This window comes from Budorcas taxicolor, chromosome 5 (genome assembly GCF_023091745.1).
Source record: "Budorcas taxicolor isolate Tak-1 chromosome 5, Takin1.1, whole genome shotgun sequence".
Lineage (NCBI taxonomy): Eukaryota > Metazoa > Chordata > Mammalia > Artiodactyla > Bovidae > Budorcas > Budorcas taxicolor.
The window spans coordinates 2,825,169-2,842,421 of NC_068914.1; the positions used below are offsets into that span (position 1 = coordinate 2,825,169).

The window sequence follows — 17,253 nt, forward strand, 5'->3', positions numbered from 1 at the left end:
GGAGGAAGAAGAGCGTGAGAAACGAGTGAAGATTTGTTTCTGGTCAAGACCTGCCTTGTTCTGCCAGTACCATTCCGAGCGCTCTTAGAATAATTGTGCCGCCTGCGAATCAGACCTCCTGCTCGGCCAGCTCAGGCTGCCATGGCGTCTATGGGGCAAGAGTCCAGGCCTTCAGGCCACCTGGGATGGCGCTGAGAAGAATGGAAGAGTTTAAAGTCACTGAGGCCTAGGTAGGTCATTCTGCTTAACCCGAAGGCGGCCTGTCAAGGTGGGCTCACAGAGGACATCTTACCAGCTCACCCTCACCCCAAGACAGGTGTCTAAACTCCTCCGGAAGACTTCCATAGGTGGGACACTATCAAGTAGAACTTTGTGGCTGGTCAACAGCTAGGCTGGGTTCAAATTCTTTCCTTTTTTGAGGGCGATTTTTACCTGTGCTGCTTCACTTTAATCAAGTCTGTGTCCGTGAAGCCCTAGAAGTGGTCGAAGCTTGAGTACCGCTGCCACATGGTACTGGGGCATTCTCTACCCCAGAACCCCAGTGCCCATGGCCTGCCTCACTGTCTTGCCTTTGACTCCAGTCCCTTTAGTCCAGCTCCCCCTGATTGGCACCTCCAGTCTACCCTGAGCCTGTCTCTCAGAATGAGCCAGAGGCATAGCCCAAGCTCACATCTCTCCTAGGAGGCTGGTAGAGAAGCCTGCCAGCGGCCTTCAGAGGGTAGGCTAGCCCAGGCCAGAATGGTCTCTGCCAGTGGACTCATCTGGCTGGAGGCTACACCCTCTCAGCCCAGGAAAGGATGGGATCTGAGGTGTCCCTGCCTGTCCTTCTTCTTACCTCTGGGATTTGGAGGCTATGGCTAGTCCTTAGACACTAAGAAAATCACCAGGAGGAGCCTGGTTACAGGGAAACTGAGCCTCCAGAGCTAAAGTAGACATAAAGACTGATGCCTCTCCAAATTCTCCTGTATCTATTCTATTCACAAAACAGATATGAGGCCGCGGTGAAACGGGTTAGGGAGTAACTAAGAGGTGTCAAGAAAATACAATCCACAATGAGAAGAAAACTCACTCATCTTGTCAAACTGGAAGTGCGTCTACTAATGATCTGGGCTGTGTCTCAGAGCAGCATCTTTTGCCTGGGTGTGGCTCTGGAGGAGCATGCTGGGGAAGCAGTCTGTGGGGGTGGGCAGAGTTTTCCATGAGAAGCTGAGAGACTGCTAATACAAACATACTCCCTCCTCATTTTCCTTTCTCAGAAGCAAATTTGGGTTTAGTCTAGTTTTCAAATCTAGATTGTAGGTCAATGCTTGCATACTCGGTTGCTCAGTTGTGTCCAGCTCTTTGCAACTTCATGGACTGTAGCCCACTAGGCTCCTCTGTCCATGGAATTTTCCAGGCAAGAATACTAGAGTGGGTTGCCATTTCCTACTCCAGGGAATCTTCCTGGCCAGGGATTGAACCTGCATTTCTTGTATCTCCTGCACGGGCAGGCAGATTCTTTACCACTGTGCTTCCCCGTAGGTCAATAGAAATCCAGTAATAGATAGGCATTCTTGGAAAATAGAGATATCCTCTTGAATTAAAGGATATTGACCCCTTTTATTGTAACTTCCTGTCTTAACAAGTATGAATCTATTATTAAACAATAATAATATTTATCTAATGCATTAGAAACTGTAAAGACTTTTTGTTTGTTGTCTAATTTTCACAAGGACTCAGTGAGATAGCCGGGATCTCTGTCTCCAGGTGTGGAAATGGAGGTGGGGTAAGAGATGATGTGCAGACTAGGGAACTTCACTAGGGTTTGCTAGAGCCTAGTGCAGGCACCCATGGGTACCCAGCATACCAGGCTTTGCAGAGCACCTATTGAACCATACCTTGACCACACCTTGGCTCCAGGCCCTGACTCTGCAGACAACTGCTTTCCTCGGAAGGGGAAAAGAAAACAAAAGCAACAACAACAACAACAAAACCCCAAAAATGACGACAAAAATCTTTGTTCTGGCTGGATTAGAGGGCAGTTACCTGATTGTCAACTTGGGTATATTTGGGGTTAAAAATGAACATTAGCAAAATTACTGAATTATTATCACACATCTATGCTGTAAGCCTGATGCTGCTGATGCATGAAAAGTCTGGAGGTTTATATAACTTCAAATTACCTCTAGATGCTGAAACCAAGTGGCTCTAATTTTTACAAAGTTTTACATATCTGCATTTTAAAATGTATTTATCTAAACAAGTGGTACCTAATCAAGAAGAGAAGCTTTTACACAGCAAAGGAAACCATAAACAAAATGAAAAGACAACCTAAGGAATGGGAAAAAATATTTGCAAACAGTGCAACCAATAAGGGCTTAATTTACAAAATATACAAACAGCTCATACAACTCAACAGCAACAACAACAACAAACGCCAAACAACCCAACTGAAAAACGGGCAGAAGACTTACATAGACATTTCTCCAGAAGAGACACACAGATGGCCAACAGGCACATGAAAAGATTCTCAACATCGCTAATTATTAGAGAAGTGAAAATCAAAACTGCAGTGAGATACATCACACCAGTCAGAGTGGCCATCATCAGAAGTCTACAAACAACAAATGCTGGAAAGGGTGTGAAGAAAAGGGAACCCTCTTACACTGTTGGTGGGAATGTAAATCGGTACAGCCATCATGGAAAACAGTAAGGAGGTGCCTCAAAAAACTGAAAATAAGTTGCCATATGATCCAGCAATTTGATTCTTGGGCATATACCCAGACAAAATTGTAATTTGAGAAGACAGATGGACCCCTATGTTCATAGCAGCACTATTTGCAACAGCCAAGACAAGGAAACAATCTAAATGTCTATTGATAGGTGAATGAATAAAGATGTAGTAATATATTTTATATTTACACAGTGAAATCGTCCTTAGCCACAAAAAGAATGTAATAATGCCATTTCAGCAACATGGATGGATTTAGAGATTATTGTACTAAGTGAAATGTCAGAAAGAGAAAGACAAACACCATGATATCACTCACACATGGAATCCAAAATATGATCCAAATCAGCATATCTACAAAACAGAAACAGACTCACAATACAGGAAGCAGAGTTTGGTTGCCAAGGTAGGGGTGGTGGGGAGCTGGTAGGGATGGAAAGGAATGGGAGTTTGGAGTTAGCAGAAGCAAACTCTTATATGGAACGAATAAGTAACAAGGTTCCACTGTACAGCTCAGAGAACTGTATTCAATATTCTATGACAAACCGTAATGGAAAAGAGTATGACAAAGAATATATGAATATACGTGTGTTCTTTGTTGTTGTTTAGTTGCTAAGTCGTGTGCAACTCTTGTGACTCGGTGGACTGTAGCCCTCCAGGCTCCTCTGTCTGAGGGATTTCCCAGGCAAGAATACTGGAGTGGGCTGCCACTTCCTTCTCCAGGGGATCTTCCCAGTCCAGGGATCAAACCTGTGCCCCTGCACTGGCAGGCAGTTTCCGTTACCACTGAGCCGTCTGGGAAGCCATATGTGTGTGCATATATGTATGTGTATGTGTGTATGTGTGTGTGTGTGTGGACATAACTGATCCACTTTTCTGTACAGAAGAAATTAACACAACATTGTAAATCAACTATAGTTCAATAAACTTTTAAAAATTAATGTATTGTTTTCATATATTTTCTCCCTTAAAATATTAATTTTATTTTTGTTTATCTATGTTTTATAACCTTCAGATTACTTTTTTTCTAATTTAAATTATATGCTTTTAGAAAATTCTAATTAGAAATGCACTAAATTTTAGAAGTTTGGGTAACTTCTAGTTTTCTAGTCATCTTCATTTGCTCATTATGTTAAATCCACTTATTGTCTAAATTAAATGATCAATTTTATTTCATTTTGGATCGATATTAGTATTCACATAGTTTAGAAGTTTTATAGTTAACTATATTTCTAACTTAATGGATTACCATATTTTTACTTTTTCATTTGAACTTTTTCATTTTCCTTTTTCATACCTTCCAAAATTTTCATTGCTTGGGTTAATTTTGCATTTCAAATGATTTATTTGAAAATTATTTAATTTATTTTTTAATTCAACATGGGTAATACAGTTTAGAGTATTTTTATATTTTTGTTTCTATATATGCATTTTCTAATTTTCCTATAATGTTATTTTATTATTTGCAAAATAATTTTAACATTTAACCTTTTTGCCAAATAAACAAATAGATAAGTCCAAAAGAGCAGAAACCAAAGAGCAGAAAGAAATACTGAGGCAAATTACAAGGAAGTCAAATGATATTTCATGAGCCACAGTAAGATATCTGTCCCTTCAAAGAGGCAAGCATGGCTCTTTCCCTTCTGTTAGCAACGTGCACTTCCGGCAGTCGCCATGGAAAACAGCTGTCCTGTACTGTAATCCCCAGGGCACTGCTGGGAGAAACCAGGAGGAAGCTCTCTACAAGCCCCTGAGACCCCAGACCCTGTCCTGGAGACCCTTTCAACCCTGCCTTCCTTGCAGGCTGGCGTCAAGATTATGCTAATTAACGCCAGGTCACTTGTTGCCTGGTGACAAAGTTTCACAGTTGAGGAGGAAGAACCGGGACAACAGGGTAAGCTTTCCTCTGGTTGCACTTATTTTACTTTAATTCTGCCAAACAATACCTCTTTAAACTCTTTTTCTCTCCTCCTCTAAGCAAGCAACTTTGGAAATGCAGGCTTCCCTGGTGTGCTTTATTTACAAACCCCAGATGCCAGCTGATTCATTACATAAGCAGGGGAGGAAGCCGGCCCTGAGCCCCAGGCAGGGAGGGCACCTTGCTGGCGTCCTCAGGCACCTGGGCCATGGACAAGCTCGGGAGGTTAGTGTGGGGATCCATGGGACTTTGGGGTCACCTTGACGATCTTTCAGAGTCTGAGTCCCCTTGAGTGTTGTTTCCCGCTCCACAAGCAGGTGGAGACGAGAGTGTACCACTCCTCACCCAGCCAGTCACCCCCTAAGGAAACTCACTCAGTCTGGAGGCTGGAGCCTGTGAAGGGACCCTGATGACTGCTGACTGTGCTGGGGTTTAGAGCACAGTCTGTCTTTTGAGAAGTCTAGAGGCAAACCCTTTCTTTGAGTGATCCTGAACCCCTTCTTTGAGTGATCCTGAACCCCGGAACCCACAAACACGTGGTTGAGTCTCAGGCTGGGGTGGACTGTGCAAGGAGGTACTCAGCATGGAACACTCTAGACTACACACTTCACGTCCCTATTTCTACCACAGGCAAAGGTAGGTGCTGCTACTTCGAGTTTCCGGGAGTTTGGATGAGCCACTTAGCCTCTCTGAGCCTCAGGTGCCATATCTGTCCAGTGGAGATCAAAATCAATAAATACATCAGGCAGGTGTAAGAATTAGTTATAGTGTCTGTAAAATGCCTGGCCTGTGTGGAGGAATTTGAAGGAGGCGGTCAATATGGTCCTGGTGGGTGAATTTATCAGCATTATTCGCCATCATAAAGGTGCCAGGAAGCACATTACCATTCACTGAGTGCCATTTAACACACAATCATTTAGCATACAGTCATCACCTCAATCTTCACAAAAACCTGCAATTTTCTAACCCGTTTTTCAGATTAGTAAACTGAGCTCACGATTAAAGTCAGATTGTCAGTGAGGATAGGGATGGAGCCCAGCTCTACTGGCCTCCAAGCTTCCACATTCCCCTTCAAGGTGTCTCGCAGCCTCACAGGTGGGCAGGTTTATAGCAAAGGCTTTCTCAATGCTGGGGCTTGTCCTACAGCAGATGGGGGTACCACACGGGGGTGCCTGGCAGTGCACACTGCCGGGGTATACCTGAATCTGCACCGTGTCCACCCCTCAGCAAGTTCTCACTGGGGCCAGGTGGGGCGTGGTGTAGAAAAATTGCAGGTATCGTTGGACACTTGAGAACTTCCCCCCACTCTGGGGTCCTGGTTGGGGTGTGAGGCATTGTGCCTCAGAGGAGCTGTCTGTCTTTCAGACAGAGTAACCCAAAGTCTGCCCCTGGGAGGCAGGGATGCCCCAGCAAGGAAGGATGCTGAGCGGCGGGGTCTGAATCGGGTTTCTGCCCAGTTGGAATCCTGGTGTCCTGGCTCCACGGTCATCAGTGTGTGGTCCTGTCCAGCCATGGCTCCGCTCTGCACCCCGTCCCCCACAGCCACAACAAAGGTCTTCATGGTCCTCACTCACCCTTCAGAAGCAGCCACTTTTATAATTCTATCTACAGAAGTGGAAGCCGAAGCTCAGCGAAGCTCATCAGACTGCCTAGGGTCACAGGATGGCACGTGGGGGGCTGGGTGGCAACCCATGGGGCTCTAAGGCCCTGCCTTAGCTGCCTTAGCTGGCAGGTCCTTTCTCCCTGCCAAGCTGCTTCTCTGAGCCCCAGTTTCTTTATCTGCAAGGGAGGGCCTCGCTGTGAGAAAACGCAATTTTGTCTGTCTGGCAATAGCAGTGTTTAAACCATGTTGATTGAAACTGAATTAGTTGATTGAAACTGAATTAATGCTCACCTCTTGGGGTTTAAAGGCACCAGCACTGACTTTGGTTCTTTGCTTTCTGGGTGTCAAGGTTGCTTTGTGTACTTTGAACATGTTGGTTGATGAACAAGTTATTTCTAGGCTGTTAAACTAATAATCTTAGTATTTTATTTTAATTGTAAGGCACCTATTCCCTTTTGTTCCTTTAACAAATCCAATTAAAACAAAGCACATTCAGAATTACAAAATAGATGCTATTAAACCAATAAGAAATCATAATCTTTTGCTATTGGGCCATGTGACCCCCTGGGAACTTTTGTTTCAAATAAAAGTTGAATTCTTATTACCCTCCAGGGGGAAGGGGCCCGTTTGACAGATGATGGCTTCCCAGGCAGCCCTTGTGCAGCCCCACATAGGTGCTGAGGATAGAGAAGTAAATAATACGAGAGGTGGAACCTGTCCATGTGTAATATAAAATCCTTAGCGCTGTGTTGGTCAAATTAACCAGATAATCACCAGATGAAGTGAACCTTCCGTACAGACACTCTGTCTGCCGCAGCTCTGATGTCACAGGAGGAACCTCCCGCCCAGAAGCCCTGGATTAAGTTGAGTGGCGTGAGCTTGGATAAACTGCTTTACGCCCACCTCACCCCCAGGTCCTTATCTTTGGGTAGCAGGAATATTCCTACCTCGGAAGGTCATGAGGACTAAAGAAATGGCACAGCGGGGGGCACTTGATTTGTGAAGGTGGCGTGACGGGCCTCTGAAGGCTGGGTGTGCGTGGGAGAATGTGTGTGCTGGGGCCGTGGAGGGGCGGACAGATCGTGGGTCGGACAAAGGCTGCAGTTCGGGACTCGCGGAAGCGCATCTTGCAAGTGTTCGCTTTTCAGGCGAGGCCACGCCATGGAAGGCACTGCTGGTGACGCACACAGCGCCTCAGGGCCCTGCACGCAGGCAGACACCCTTCCCCCGCTGTCCAGGGCAGCAGGGGGCCAGCTTCTCTGGGGGGCATGTGGGAATGCAGTGGGCTAGTGTTCTGAGGCCGTGCTGGATGACAAACGAAATCTTTAAGGAGGCCCACATCACGGGAGCCCGGGGTACCGGAGGGACTCAGGAACAACAGGTTTCTGTCTCCATCATCACTCTCTCGTCCTCATTTTTTTTAAGAGGTCAAATTATTTCAGTTTATTTTTCTACAACATGTTATGGGAATGTTGGTAAAATTCTAAGAAGATATACAGGTAAAATATAACATACAATAATTTTTAAAATTTCTAATACATGCTTAAAAAAAAAAAAGGATATGTATAAAATTTATTTAGACTTCCCTGGTAGCTTAGATGGTAAAGCGTCTGCCTACAATGCGGGAGACCCGGGTTCAATCCCTGGGTTGGGAAGATCTCCTGGAGAAGGAAATTGCAACCTGCTCCCGTATTCTTGGCTGGAGAATCCCATGGACGGAGGGGGCACACACCTACTAAATGAACTGGCTGGTAGCATTAAACTTTCCCTGCCCCATCTCATTGTTGATCTTCAAGCTCTTACATTTAAATGACTCCACTAATGCTATTAAAATAACTAGAAATTCATATTATTCAACCACATTCAGATCTATACACATATACATGCATATGTGAAGACAAGGACCCCACACACTGGCCCCTAGACAGTGGAACGACAGGCAACACGCCTAGAGCAAAGGCAACTGGGGGAAAAGAGAGGCAGGACACTGGGAAGCCCGTACACCTTGGCATTACACACCCAGGCTTGTGGGTGTGTAACACCTGGGGAACCTAGGCTTAGCTGAGCTGTGTTGTCTTGTGAACTTGGGGAAGTCACTTCACGTCTCTGAGCCTTGACTCTCTTATATTAAAAATAGGATGGACACTTGCATGATTGCTATGGAGATTAGAGATACAGAAAAGGCCCAGCAGCATGCTGGCAATAGTTACTTTGGTACATATCACCTGAATGAAGAGTAGTAAGTGGCTCTTGACATCGCGAAGCATCTCCAAGACTGATTCCAGAAAGCCCTCACTGTCATGGGGTCCCTGTAGGATTTCACCCCTCCTGCCTGCCACCCTCATTTCCCTCCATCAACTGCACCAAGTGTCTGCTGGGGGCATTGCTGGGAACTGCACGGAAATCTTTCTCCCTCTAGCCTGTCCGCTTCCTAGCAATCTGTCCTTCTGCCCACAGGAAAGCAGAGCTCAATATAGCTGGGGGCAGAAGTGAAAAAAACAAAAGCACCTCATGTCTATACCTCCAGCGAGTCTATACTCCAAAAGGCAGATCTAGCTGTAGAAAACACCGCTCCTGGCCCAGAGTGGGCTCTGGACACAGAGTAATTCTTTCCCCCAGCTCAGATGACTCTTGAGTCAAACATGCATGCCTGTTTTAGAGGTCTGGCCAAGGTTCTAGACATCCCATTGACAGACAGCGCCAAGGTGACCACCCGCATCTCCACCTGCCGCAGGGCTTCTCGTGAAGGAACAGCTCAGTCTGGGAAGGGGTGGGGGACGTGGGGAGCGATCTGAAGGCTCACGGGATGTCATAGCAGAGGCGAGGCTCTCCTCTTACATATCTATGAATGTGTCTTATTAGAGTCAGGAGAGAGAATAATGAAGGACTTTTGAACGACTGACTTCACTGAGAGAAATTTGCATTACTTCCTCTTAAGAGATGTCCCACAAGCAAAAGAGATTTCTCCCCTACACAACACAAAGCTTCCTAAGTTAGCCCCAAACACGGGCTGTGAAACAGTGGTGACTTTGGGGGCTCCCGCTCCACAAGATGTCTCTCCTGGTCTCACTGCATCAATGAAAAGGGTAAAGTAATTATGAGATCGTGTTAGCAAAATGTTTAAAGATATCACACACACACATATATATATAAAATTGTTCTTAAAAATATAAAGATACATGAGTGTGAAGCATCTGATAAATTCTAGTATTCTAGTGAAAGATAATGATCTTACAACTGAAAATGCTTGCAGATATTCTGATGGTTTTAAAATATAAGTTGCCATTAACATTTTTAATTTAGATATCCATGGGGTGTCCCACCATGCTGGTTGATTCACAATGACTAGATAGAAAAATTAATTAGAAATTAAAGTCAAACCAACTGGACCAGTTTTAATAAAGTATAAAAACCAACTGTATAAAACAAAAAGACAGTATATTTAGAGACTTCTATTTGTGTTTCTAAGCTGTTCATGTGAAATGAAATCTATTATTCGACTACCTTCCATCTAGCTCTTTGACCATCATTCTGTCTGTCCATCCAACTGTCTATCTATCTACCTACCCATCTGTCTGATTATGTATTTACATTTCTTTCTCCCTATAAGTGCCCTTGTGTGGATTGACCCTACACTGATACTTGAAGATTCTATGAATTGATAAAGACAGGTCATCAGTGAGATTCAGCTGTACTGAAAGACCATCTGTTTCACGCTTCTTTTGCCAGTACGTATTCTCCTACCCAGTGGGCAGACCTAGGCAGGATGCTGACCGTTCAGAGCTGAATCAAACAAGGGATGGATGTCCCTGGGCTCTGGGGGCTCCTGGCACTGGTGTGCTTCCAGCAGCTCTCACAGCTTAAAGGGGTCAGAATGGATCCTGAGCAACACACCCTGCCTTCCCTAGCCAAGAGCAGGCGTCCCAGACAGACAAAGCAGGAGAAACATGAAGCGGGGGTGGGGGGGTGGGGGGGTGGCACTCAGCAGGCTGCTTCCGGCCTGGGCTGTCGGAGGGCCCATATGTGCTGAGAAAGAGGAGAAATGTGTTATCCCAGCTAGCCCCTTCTTTGCCTGCAGGTGATGAATGACTGAGCAGGCTCTGAGTCAAAGGGCCCATTTGGAGAAGTCCCTGTGGACACCCCCATGCTGCTTCCTCCCCATCAGTCATCAGAGCTGAGAGGCTTCTTACCACGGTGCACGTGGGCTTTGGGGAGTAGGCACAGCTGGGCTTAACTGGTTGAATCTCCTGTCTATGGGAAGCATTCTTCCCAACTAGGGCCTTCTGCCCTTGCTTGCCGTGCTTGTCCTCCCTGAGCTGAACTTTGTCTTAATTAAATGTAAGAAATACAAAAGACAGCCTGGGCTTTTGGGGGCTCAGGAGAATCCAGTGGCCAGAATCAGTAACAATCTAGATTTTAACTTTTTGAGTTTAGAAACTGGCCCTGTTTATTGTTTACCTGTATAAATAACACAGAGACTTGGTGCCTAGTAGGCTCTTGATAAACTTGCTGAATGAGTGTATAAATGAATGGCTGAATGCAGCGATAAGCACATGGACTTGGCTCAGATTAGACCCGAAGAAGTAACAAGAATCATGGACAAAGGGAACTCTGCTATGCTTTCAGACCCAACTATACTTTCAGAGTTGCCAAATAAAATTCAGAACTATGCCGTGTTTGGGACATATGTATACTCAGAACTGTCCATTGTTTATCTGGAGCTCAGATATGATGGGGTATCTTGCAACTTTATTTTCTAAATCTGGCGACCTCACCATGAGAAGGCATTGATGAGCCTGACTGGAGCACAGGCTCCCCATCTCAGTCCGTGTTTGTTTAATCATGATTTTCACTCAAGGGCAGTAGGCCAGCTTTTCTGATAGGCTGTTCCCCACAGTGCACCTGTCCATACACATGGTTGCATGCATACATACCCCAGCCGTGCCCACACGATACACATGTGGATGCCCTGTACAAGCAAAACATTCAGTTCAGTTCAGTTCAGTTGCTCAGTGGTGTCTATTTGTGACCCCATGGACTGCAGCATGCCAGGCTTCCCTGTCCATCACCAACTCCTGGAGTTCACTCAAACTCATGTCCATTGAGTCAGTGATGCCATCCAACCATCTCATCCTCTGTCATCCCCTTCTCCTCCTGCCTTCAATCTTTCCCAGCATCAGGGTCTTTTCCAATGAGTCAGCTCTTCGCATCAGGCGGCCAAAGTATTGGAGCTTCAGCTTCAGCATCAGTCCTTCCAGTGAATATTTAGGGCTGATTTCCTTTAGGAAGGACTGGTTAGATTTCCTTGCTGTCCAAGGGACTCTCAGGAGTCTTCTCCAGCACCACAGTTCAAAAGCATCAGTTCTTCGGTGCTCAGCTTTCTTTATAGTCCAACTTTCACATCCATACATGACTACTGGAAAAACCATAGCCTTGACGAGACGGACCTTTGTTGACAAAGTAACGTCTTGTTTTTTCAATATGCTGTCTGTTGCTGCTGCTGCTGCTAAGTCGCTTCAGTCATATCCGACTCTGTGTGACCCCATAGACGGCAGCCCACCAGGCTCTCCCATCCCTGGGATTCTCCAGGCAAGAACACTGGAGTGGGTTGCCATTTCCTTCTCCAGTGCATGAAAGTGAAAGTGAAGTCGCTCAGTCATGTCCGACTCTTAGTGACCCCATGGACTGCAGCCTACCAGGCTCCTCCATCCATGGGATTTTCCAGGCAAGAGTACTGGAGTGGGGTGCCATTGCCTTCTCCGATATGCTGTCTAGGTTGGTCATAACTTTTCTTCCAAGGAGTAAGCGTCTTTTAATTTCATGGCTGCAGTCACCATCTGCAGTGACTTTGGAGCCCAAAAGAATAAAGTCTGTCACTGTTTCCATTGTTTCCCCATCTATTTGCCATGAACTGATGGGACCAGATGCCATGATCTTAGTTTTCTGAATGTTGAGCTTTAAGCCAACTTTTTCACTCTCCTCTTCCATTTTCATCAAGAGGCTCTTTAGTTCTTCTTTGCTTTCTGCCATAAGTGTGATGTTATCTGCATATCTGAGGTTATTGATATTTCTCCTGGCAATCTTGATTCCAGCTTGTGCTTCATCCAGTCCAGCATTTCTCATGATGTATTCTGCATATAAGTTAAATAAGCAGGGTGACAATATATAGCCTTGACGTACTCCTTTCCTGATTCGGAACCAGTCTGTTCCATGTCCAGATCTAATTGTTGCTTCTTGACCTCCATACAGATTTCTCAGGAGGCAGGTCAGGTTGTCTGGTATTCCCATCTCTTTCAGAATTTTCCACAGTTTGTTGTGATTCACACAGTCAAAGGCAAAACATTGGGGCATGAAAAAAAAATCAGACTTCCCAGTCAGGCTGAGAATGGGAAGTAGATTATGACAGAAATAGTCTATTGAGGTGTTTTTTTTTTTTTTAATTTAAATTTACCTGCAATAAAGTCAGTATACGGTTTTTTTGTATCTACTTCTCTGAGCTCTAACACGTGCAGCTTCATGTAACCGCCGCCAGAGTCTGGATACAGGCAGCTCCAGCACTCTAGAAAACTCACCTGTGCTGGTCTGCTGTGAAACCTTCCCCATCCCTTGTCCCTGGCAACCAACCACCAATCTGGTTTCTGCACCTATGGTTGTGACGTTTCCAGAAAGCTATATAAATGGTCTCATTCATTATGTAGACTTTTAAGACTGTCTTCTTTTACTTAGCAGGATGGTTCTGAGAGTCATCCAAGTTGTTGCATGTATCAATAGACTTGTTCTCTTTATGCTTAATAGTACCGATTATAAGGATAAGCCACAACTTCTTCTCCATCCATGCACTGAAAGACCTTCAGATTTTTTGTTTCCCTTTGTGACAGACATGAATAGAGCAATTATAAACACAAGTTTTCGTGGGAACCTGAGTTTTTGGCGTTGGTGGGTAGGGGTTAAGTATTTAGTTGGGGAAATGCTGGGTCATATAATAAGTGTATGGTTACTTTTATCAGAAATTGCCAAACTGTTTTTTTTTGTGGTGATATTACCATTTTGAATCCCCATCAGCAATATGTGAGCATTCTCGTTGCTCCACACCCTCACCAAATCTTTGTATTATCGGTTCTTATGTTTGTTTGTTTGTTTCTGTTTTAGGCGTTTTAGTAACTGTGCAGTGGTATCTGACTGTGATTGTCATCTACATTTTCCCTAGTGACTAATGACGCTGAGCAATGCTTTGGGGTTTTGTGGCTTACTAACCATCCATACAACTTCTATGGTGAAATGTTTCATTAAATCTCTTGGGCATTTAAAAAAAATCGTATTGTTATTTTCTTACTGCTGACCTTGAGTTCTTTATAAATTCTGGATACCAGTTCTTTGATGGATATGGGGTTTTGTTTGTCTTTCAGAGCAAGGATTTCAAATTTTGTTGAAGTCCAAATTGTCAATATTTCCTTTTATGGGTTATACTTTTGCCAAATTCAAAGTCATGAAAAGTTTCACTCCACTTTTCCTTTAGTCTTTGCATAGTAAGTTTATTTCCCCATTCTTTTAGTTTAACTTACTTTTGTTTATTTAAACTGAGATGGCATATAACTGAATCTTTTATTTTATAATCCACCTGATTGCTCTGGAGATTAAAATATACATACTTACCTTTCTATAGCTTACTGAGAATTAAAGTTTACTATTTCCAAAACAACTTAAAAATCTTACCTACCATCTAGGTCTCATTAACTTCTCCCATTATGTTATAGTTGTCATATGTATCCCATCTACATACATTGACAGTTAAAATTTTTGCTTTCAGCCATCACTTGCGTTTTAAAAATTGTAAAAGGATAAAAAACCTAGCCTATTACATTTATCAGAGATTTATCATTTCCATTGCTCTTCCCTTATTCTCAAAGTTCAAGCTTCTCTCTAGTTTCTCTTTCATCTAAAGATTCCTTTATTTTTCATTCATCTGAGATTATCTATTTCGCCTTCATTCATTAAGGATGTCTTCATTAACGGTCTGTTTGACAGTTCTTTTTCTCAACATTATTTAGAAAATGTTTTTTCCAGTTACCTCTGGCCTCCACAGTTTCTAGTGAGAAGCCTGTAATAATTCATATTGCTATTTCCCAGTAGGCAACATGTTGTTTTTTTCTTTTTAATTTTGAGTAGTTTGGTTCTGTCTGAATGTGGATTTCCTCCCGGGAAGAGGCAATGGCAACCCACTCCAATGTCCTTGCCTGGGAAATCACATGGACAGTGGAGCCTGGTGGGCTACAGCTCGTGGGGCCACAAACAGTCGGTCACGACTGAGCAACTGAGCATGCATGCCCTCCGTGTGTTGCACAAACACAGCTCCCGATCAAGGGCCTGGATGATGAAGCAGGGAAAGTGCAGAGCACCTCCCCACCCATCCCTGCAGGGAAATGGAGGCAGCGCCTTTGTCTCCTGACAGCATGCTTCTCAGGGAGAACTTGATCCAGAATAGAAAATCAGCAAGCAAGAGACACCAAGTTGTAGAAAAGAAAAGAGCTTCTAGAATAGGCAGGCCAGTTGCATCCTCTTCCTAACTGTAGACCTTCCTCACTCCTGAGCCTCAGTCTTCTTCTCTTTATAATGGGGCTAAGCCTATGGATCTTATTTGATTGTTGAGAATTAAAATCAGTATGTGCAAAGGTCCTGACAATAATATGTAATAGTTAACATAAATCAGGCTTTTCCTATGTTCCAGGCACTGGTGTAGCACTTTAGAGTTTCATTTATACTCCATACTTCCCTGGTGGCTTAGACAGTAAACCGTCTGTCTACAGTGTGGGAGACCTGGGTTCCATCCCTGGGTTGGGAAGATCCCCTGGAAAAGGAAATGGCAATCCACTCCAGTACTATTGCCTGGAAAATCCCATGGACAGAGGAGCCTGGTAGGCTACAGTCCATGAGGTCATGAAAAGTCGGACACGACTGAGCGACTTCATTTTCACTTTCAAGAGTTCTTAAAGGGGGCTGTTTTCACAAATGAGGAAACTGAGCCACCGAAATTTAAGAAACTTCTTTGTGGTAGAACTGGACTTCTAAGCAAGTCTTCTGAGGCTAGAATCACTGACACTCTGTGTGTGCTACTTTCCTGGCTGTGGCAGCCCTATCGCATCTGTTGGTGCAGAGGTGTCCACAGTTGAATCACAGTGTGAAGGACGTGAGGGGCAGAAGACAAGGGGGTTGGAGGTGCAAAAAGGCAGCATGGCCTTCTGCTCTTCCAGGCTCCACCCTGCCCCTCTCCTCTGTGCTCATGGGCATGGTGTATACACATTCTGCTACTTGGGGGCTTTTCTGTGCCACTTTTATCACACTGCAATTATGGGAGCAGTGACTAGCTCCTCTGGGTCCACAAGGTGAAGAGAGATGTAATATGTAAGTCATTATTAACTCCTCCCAACTTATTCCCTTATATCAAGGCTATATTGCTTCTGAGAACTCAGCAGTCCCACCCTAGGGATTCATAGGATAACTCTAAGAAAAGACTAGATTTATATGAGGATTGGGGAAAGGGCACATATCCAAGACATTACTCCACCCCCAACACTCACCCAGAAGGGGGTGTATGTAATAATCCAGGGAATGGCATAGCCAGAGGGGCACTGAACATCCTTCAAGCCAACCTTGAACCTCCCATTCTACATCTGGGAGCACGAGGTGTGAGGAGGGCATTCAATCTGCTGAAGGTCTTCGGCTAGGTTCCTTCTACTAATGGCCTAATTTCTCTCCACTCTCCTCTTTCTCTCCTTTTAAACCATTAGAAGTAAAGCATTATGATTTGGGGGCAGTCCAGTATCCTCACATCATCTGACTGGACATTTTTTTCTCTTTTTACCAGAGTCTATCTTCTAGCAGTTTCATGAGATATTTCCTCTAACTGAACACCAGTCGATCAGAACAACATATCAAACACACTCCTTTACTAAAAGAACATGGCCAAGGGAGCGAAGGGCCCCAAGGGCAAAAAGATCACCCTCGCCGTGGCCAAGAACTGTATCAAGATCACATTTGATGGAAAGAAACGCCTCGACTTGAGCAAGATGGGAATTACCACCTTTCCCAAGTGTATTTTGCGACTCACAGATGTGGACGAGCTCGACCTCAGCCGGAATTTGATCAAGAAGATCCCTGACGCCATCTCCAAGTTCCAGAACCTGCGGTGGCTGGATCTGCACAGCAACTACATTGACAGGCTCCCTGAGACCATCGGCCAGATGACCTCCCTGCTCTACCTCAACGTCAGCAACAACAGGCTGACCACCAACGGGCTGCCCGTGGAGCTCAACCAACTCAAGAATATCCGCACTGTGAACTTAGGCCTGAACCATCTGGACAGCGTGCCCACCACACTGGGCGCTCTGAAGGAGCTCCACGAGGTGGGGCTCCATGACAACCTGCTGAGTAACGTTCCCAACAGCATCTCCAAGCTCCCCAAGCTGAAAAAGCTCAACACAAAGCGAAACCCCTTTCCCAAGGCAGAGTCATCGGATATGTTCATGGATTCCATCAAGAGGCTGGACAATCTATATCTGGTGGAAGAGAAGGATCTGTGTGGGACTTGCCTGAGAAAATGCCAACAGGCCCGGGACAAGCTGAACAAAATCAAGAGCATGGCCACGGCGGCACCAAGAAAGGCCATCTTTTCCACTTTGGTCTCACCCAACTCCATGGCCAAGGAATCCCAGGAAGACTGGAGGTGACCTGGGACCCTGACCCTAAGGCAGGAAGGGAAAGGGAGGGGGAGGGAGGATGACAATGGGCTGCATCCTCAGAAAACAGGGACTCTGCCATTACCGCAATAGCTTCTCCAGTCAAGCCCATAAAATACCTTTCCCTACCTCCTTGGCTTGTGATTTTGTTGATCAAAGGGCTTTTCGTTCTTTACCATTTCATACACTTCTGTCTTCTCTCCATGCACACACCCACACATACAGGCACAATAAATCTGGAAAGAGCCATCCATCTCATTCTTGCCCCAGACCTCTCTTGCCTACAGCC

The 17,253-nt window shown here is 44.9% G+C and overlaps 2 protein-coding genes across 2 annotated transcripts in view; one reads left to right on the plus strand and one right to left on the minus strand.

Annotated features, from left to right (window-relative positions):
* The window catches only part of WDFY4 (WDFY family member 4), a 232,750-nt gene that overhangs the window by 39,798 nt on the left and 175,699 nt on the right, over positions 1-17,253 (minus strand). The window lies entirely within an intron of this gene.
* Positions 16,188-16,955, plus strand: LRRC18 (leucine rich repeat containing 18). The gene has a single exon (XM_052640372.1). The coding sequence runs from the start codon at positions 16,188-16,190 to the stop codon at positions 16,953-16,955; it is 768 nt and encodes a 255-aa protein (XP_052496332.1).

What these genes read in the sequence shown, in the direction of transcription:
- LRRC18 (XM_052640372.1), top strand. Translation starts at nt 16,188, where the DNA reads ATGGCCAAGGGAGCGAAGGGCCCCAAGGGCAAAAAGATCACCCTCGCC.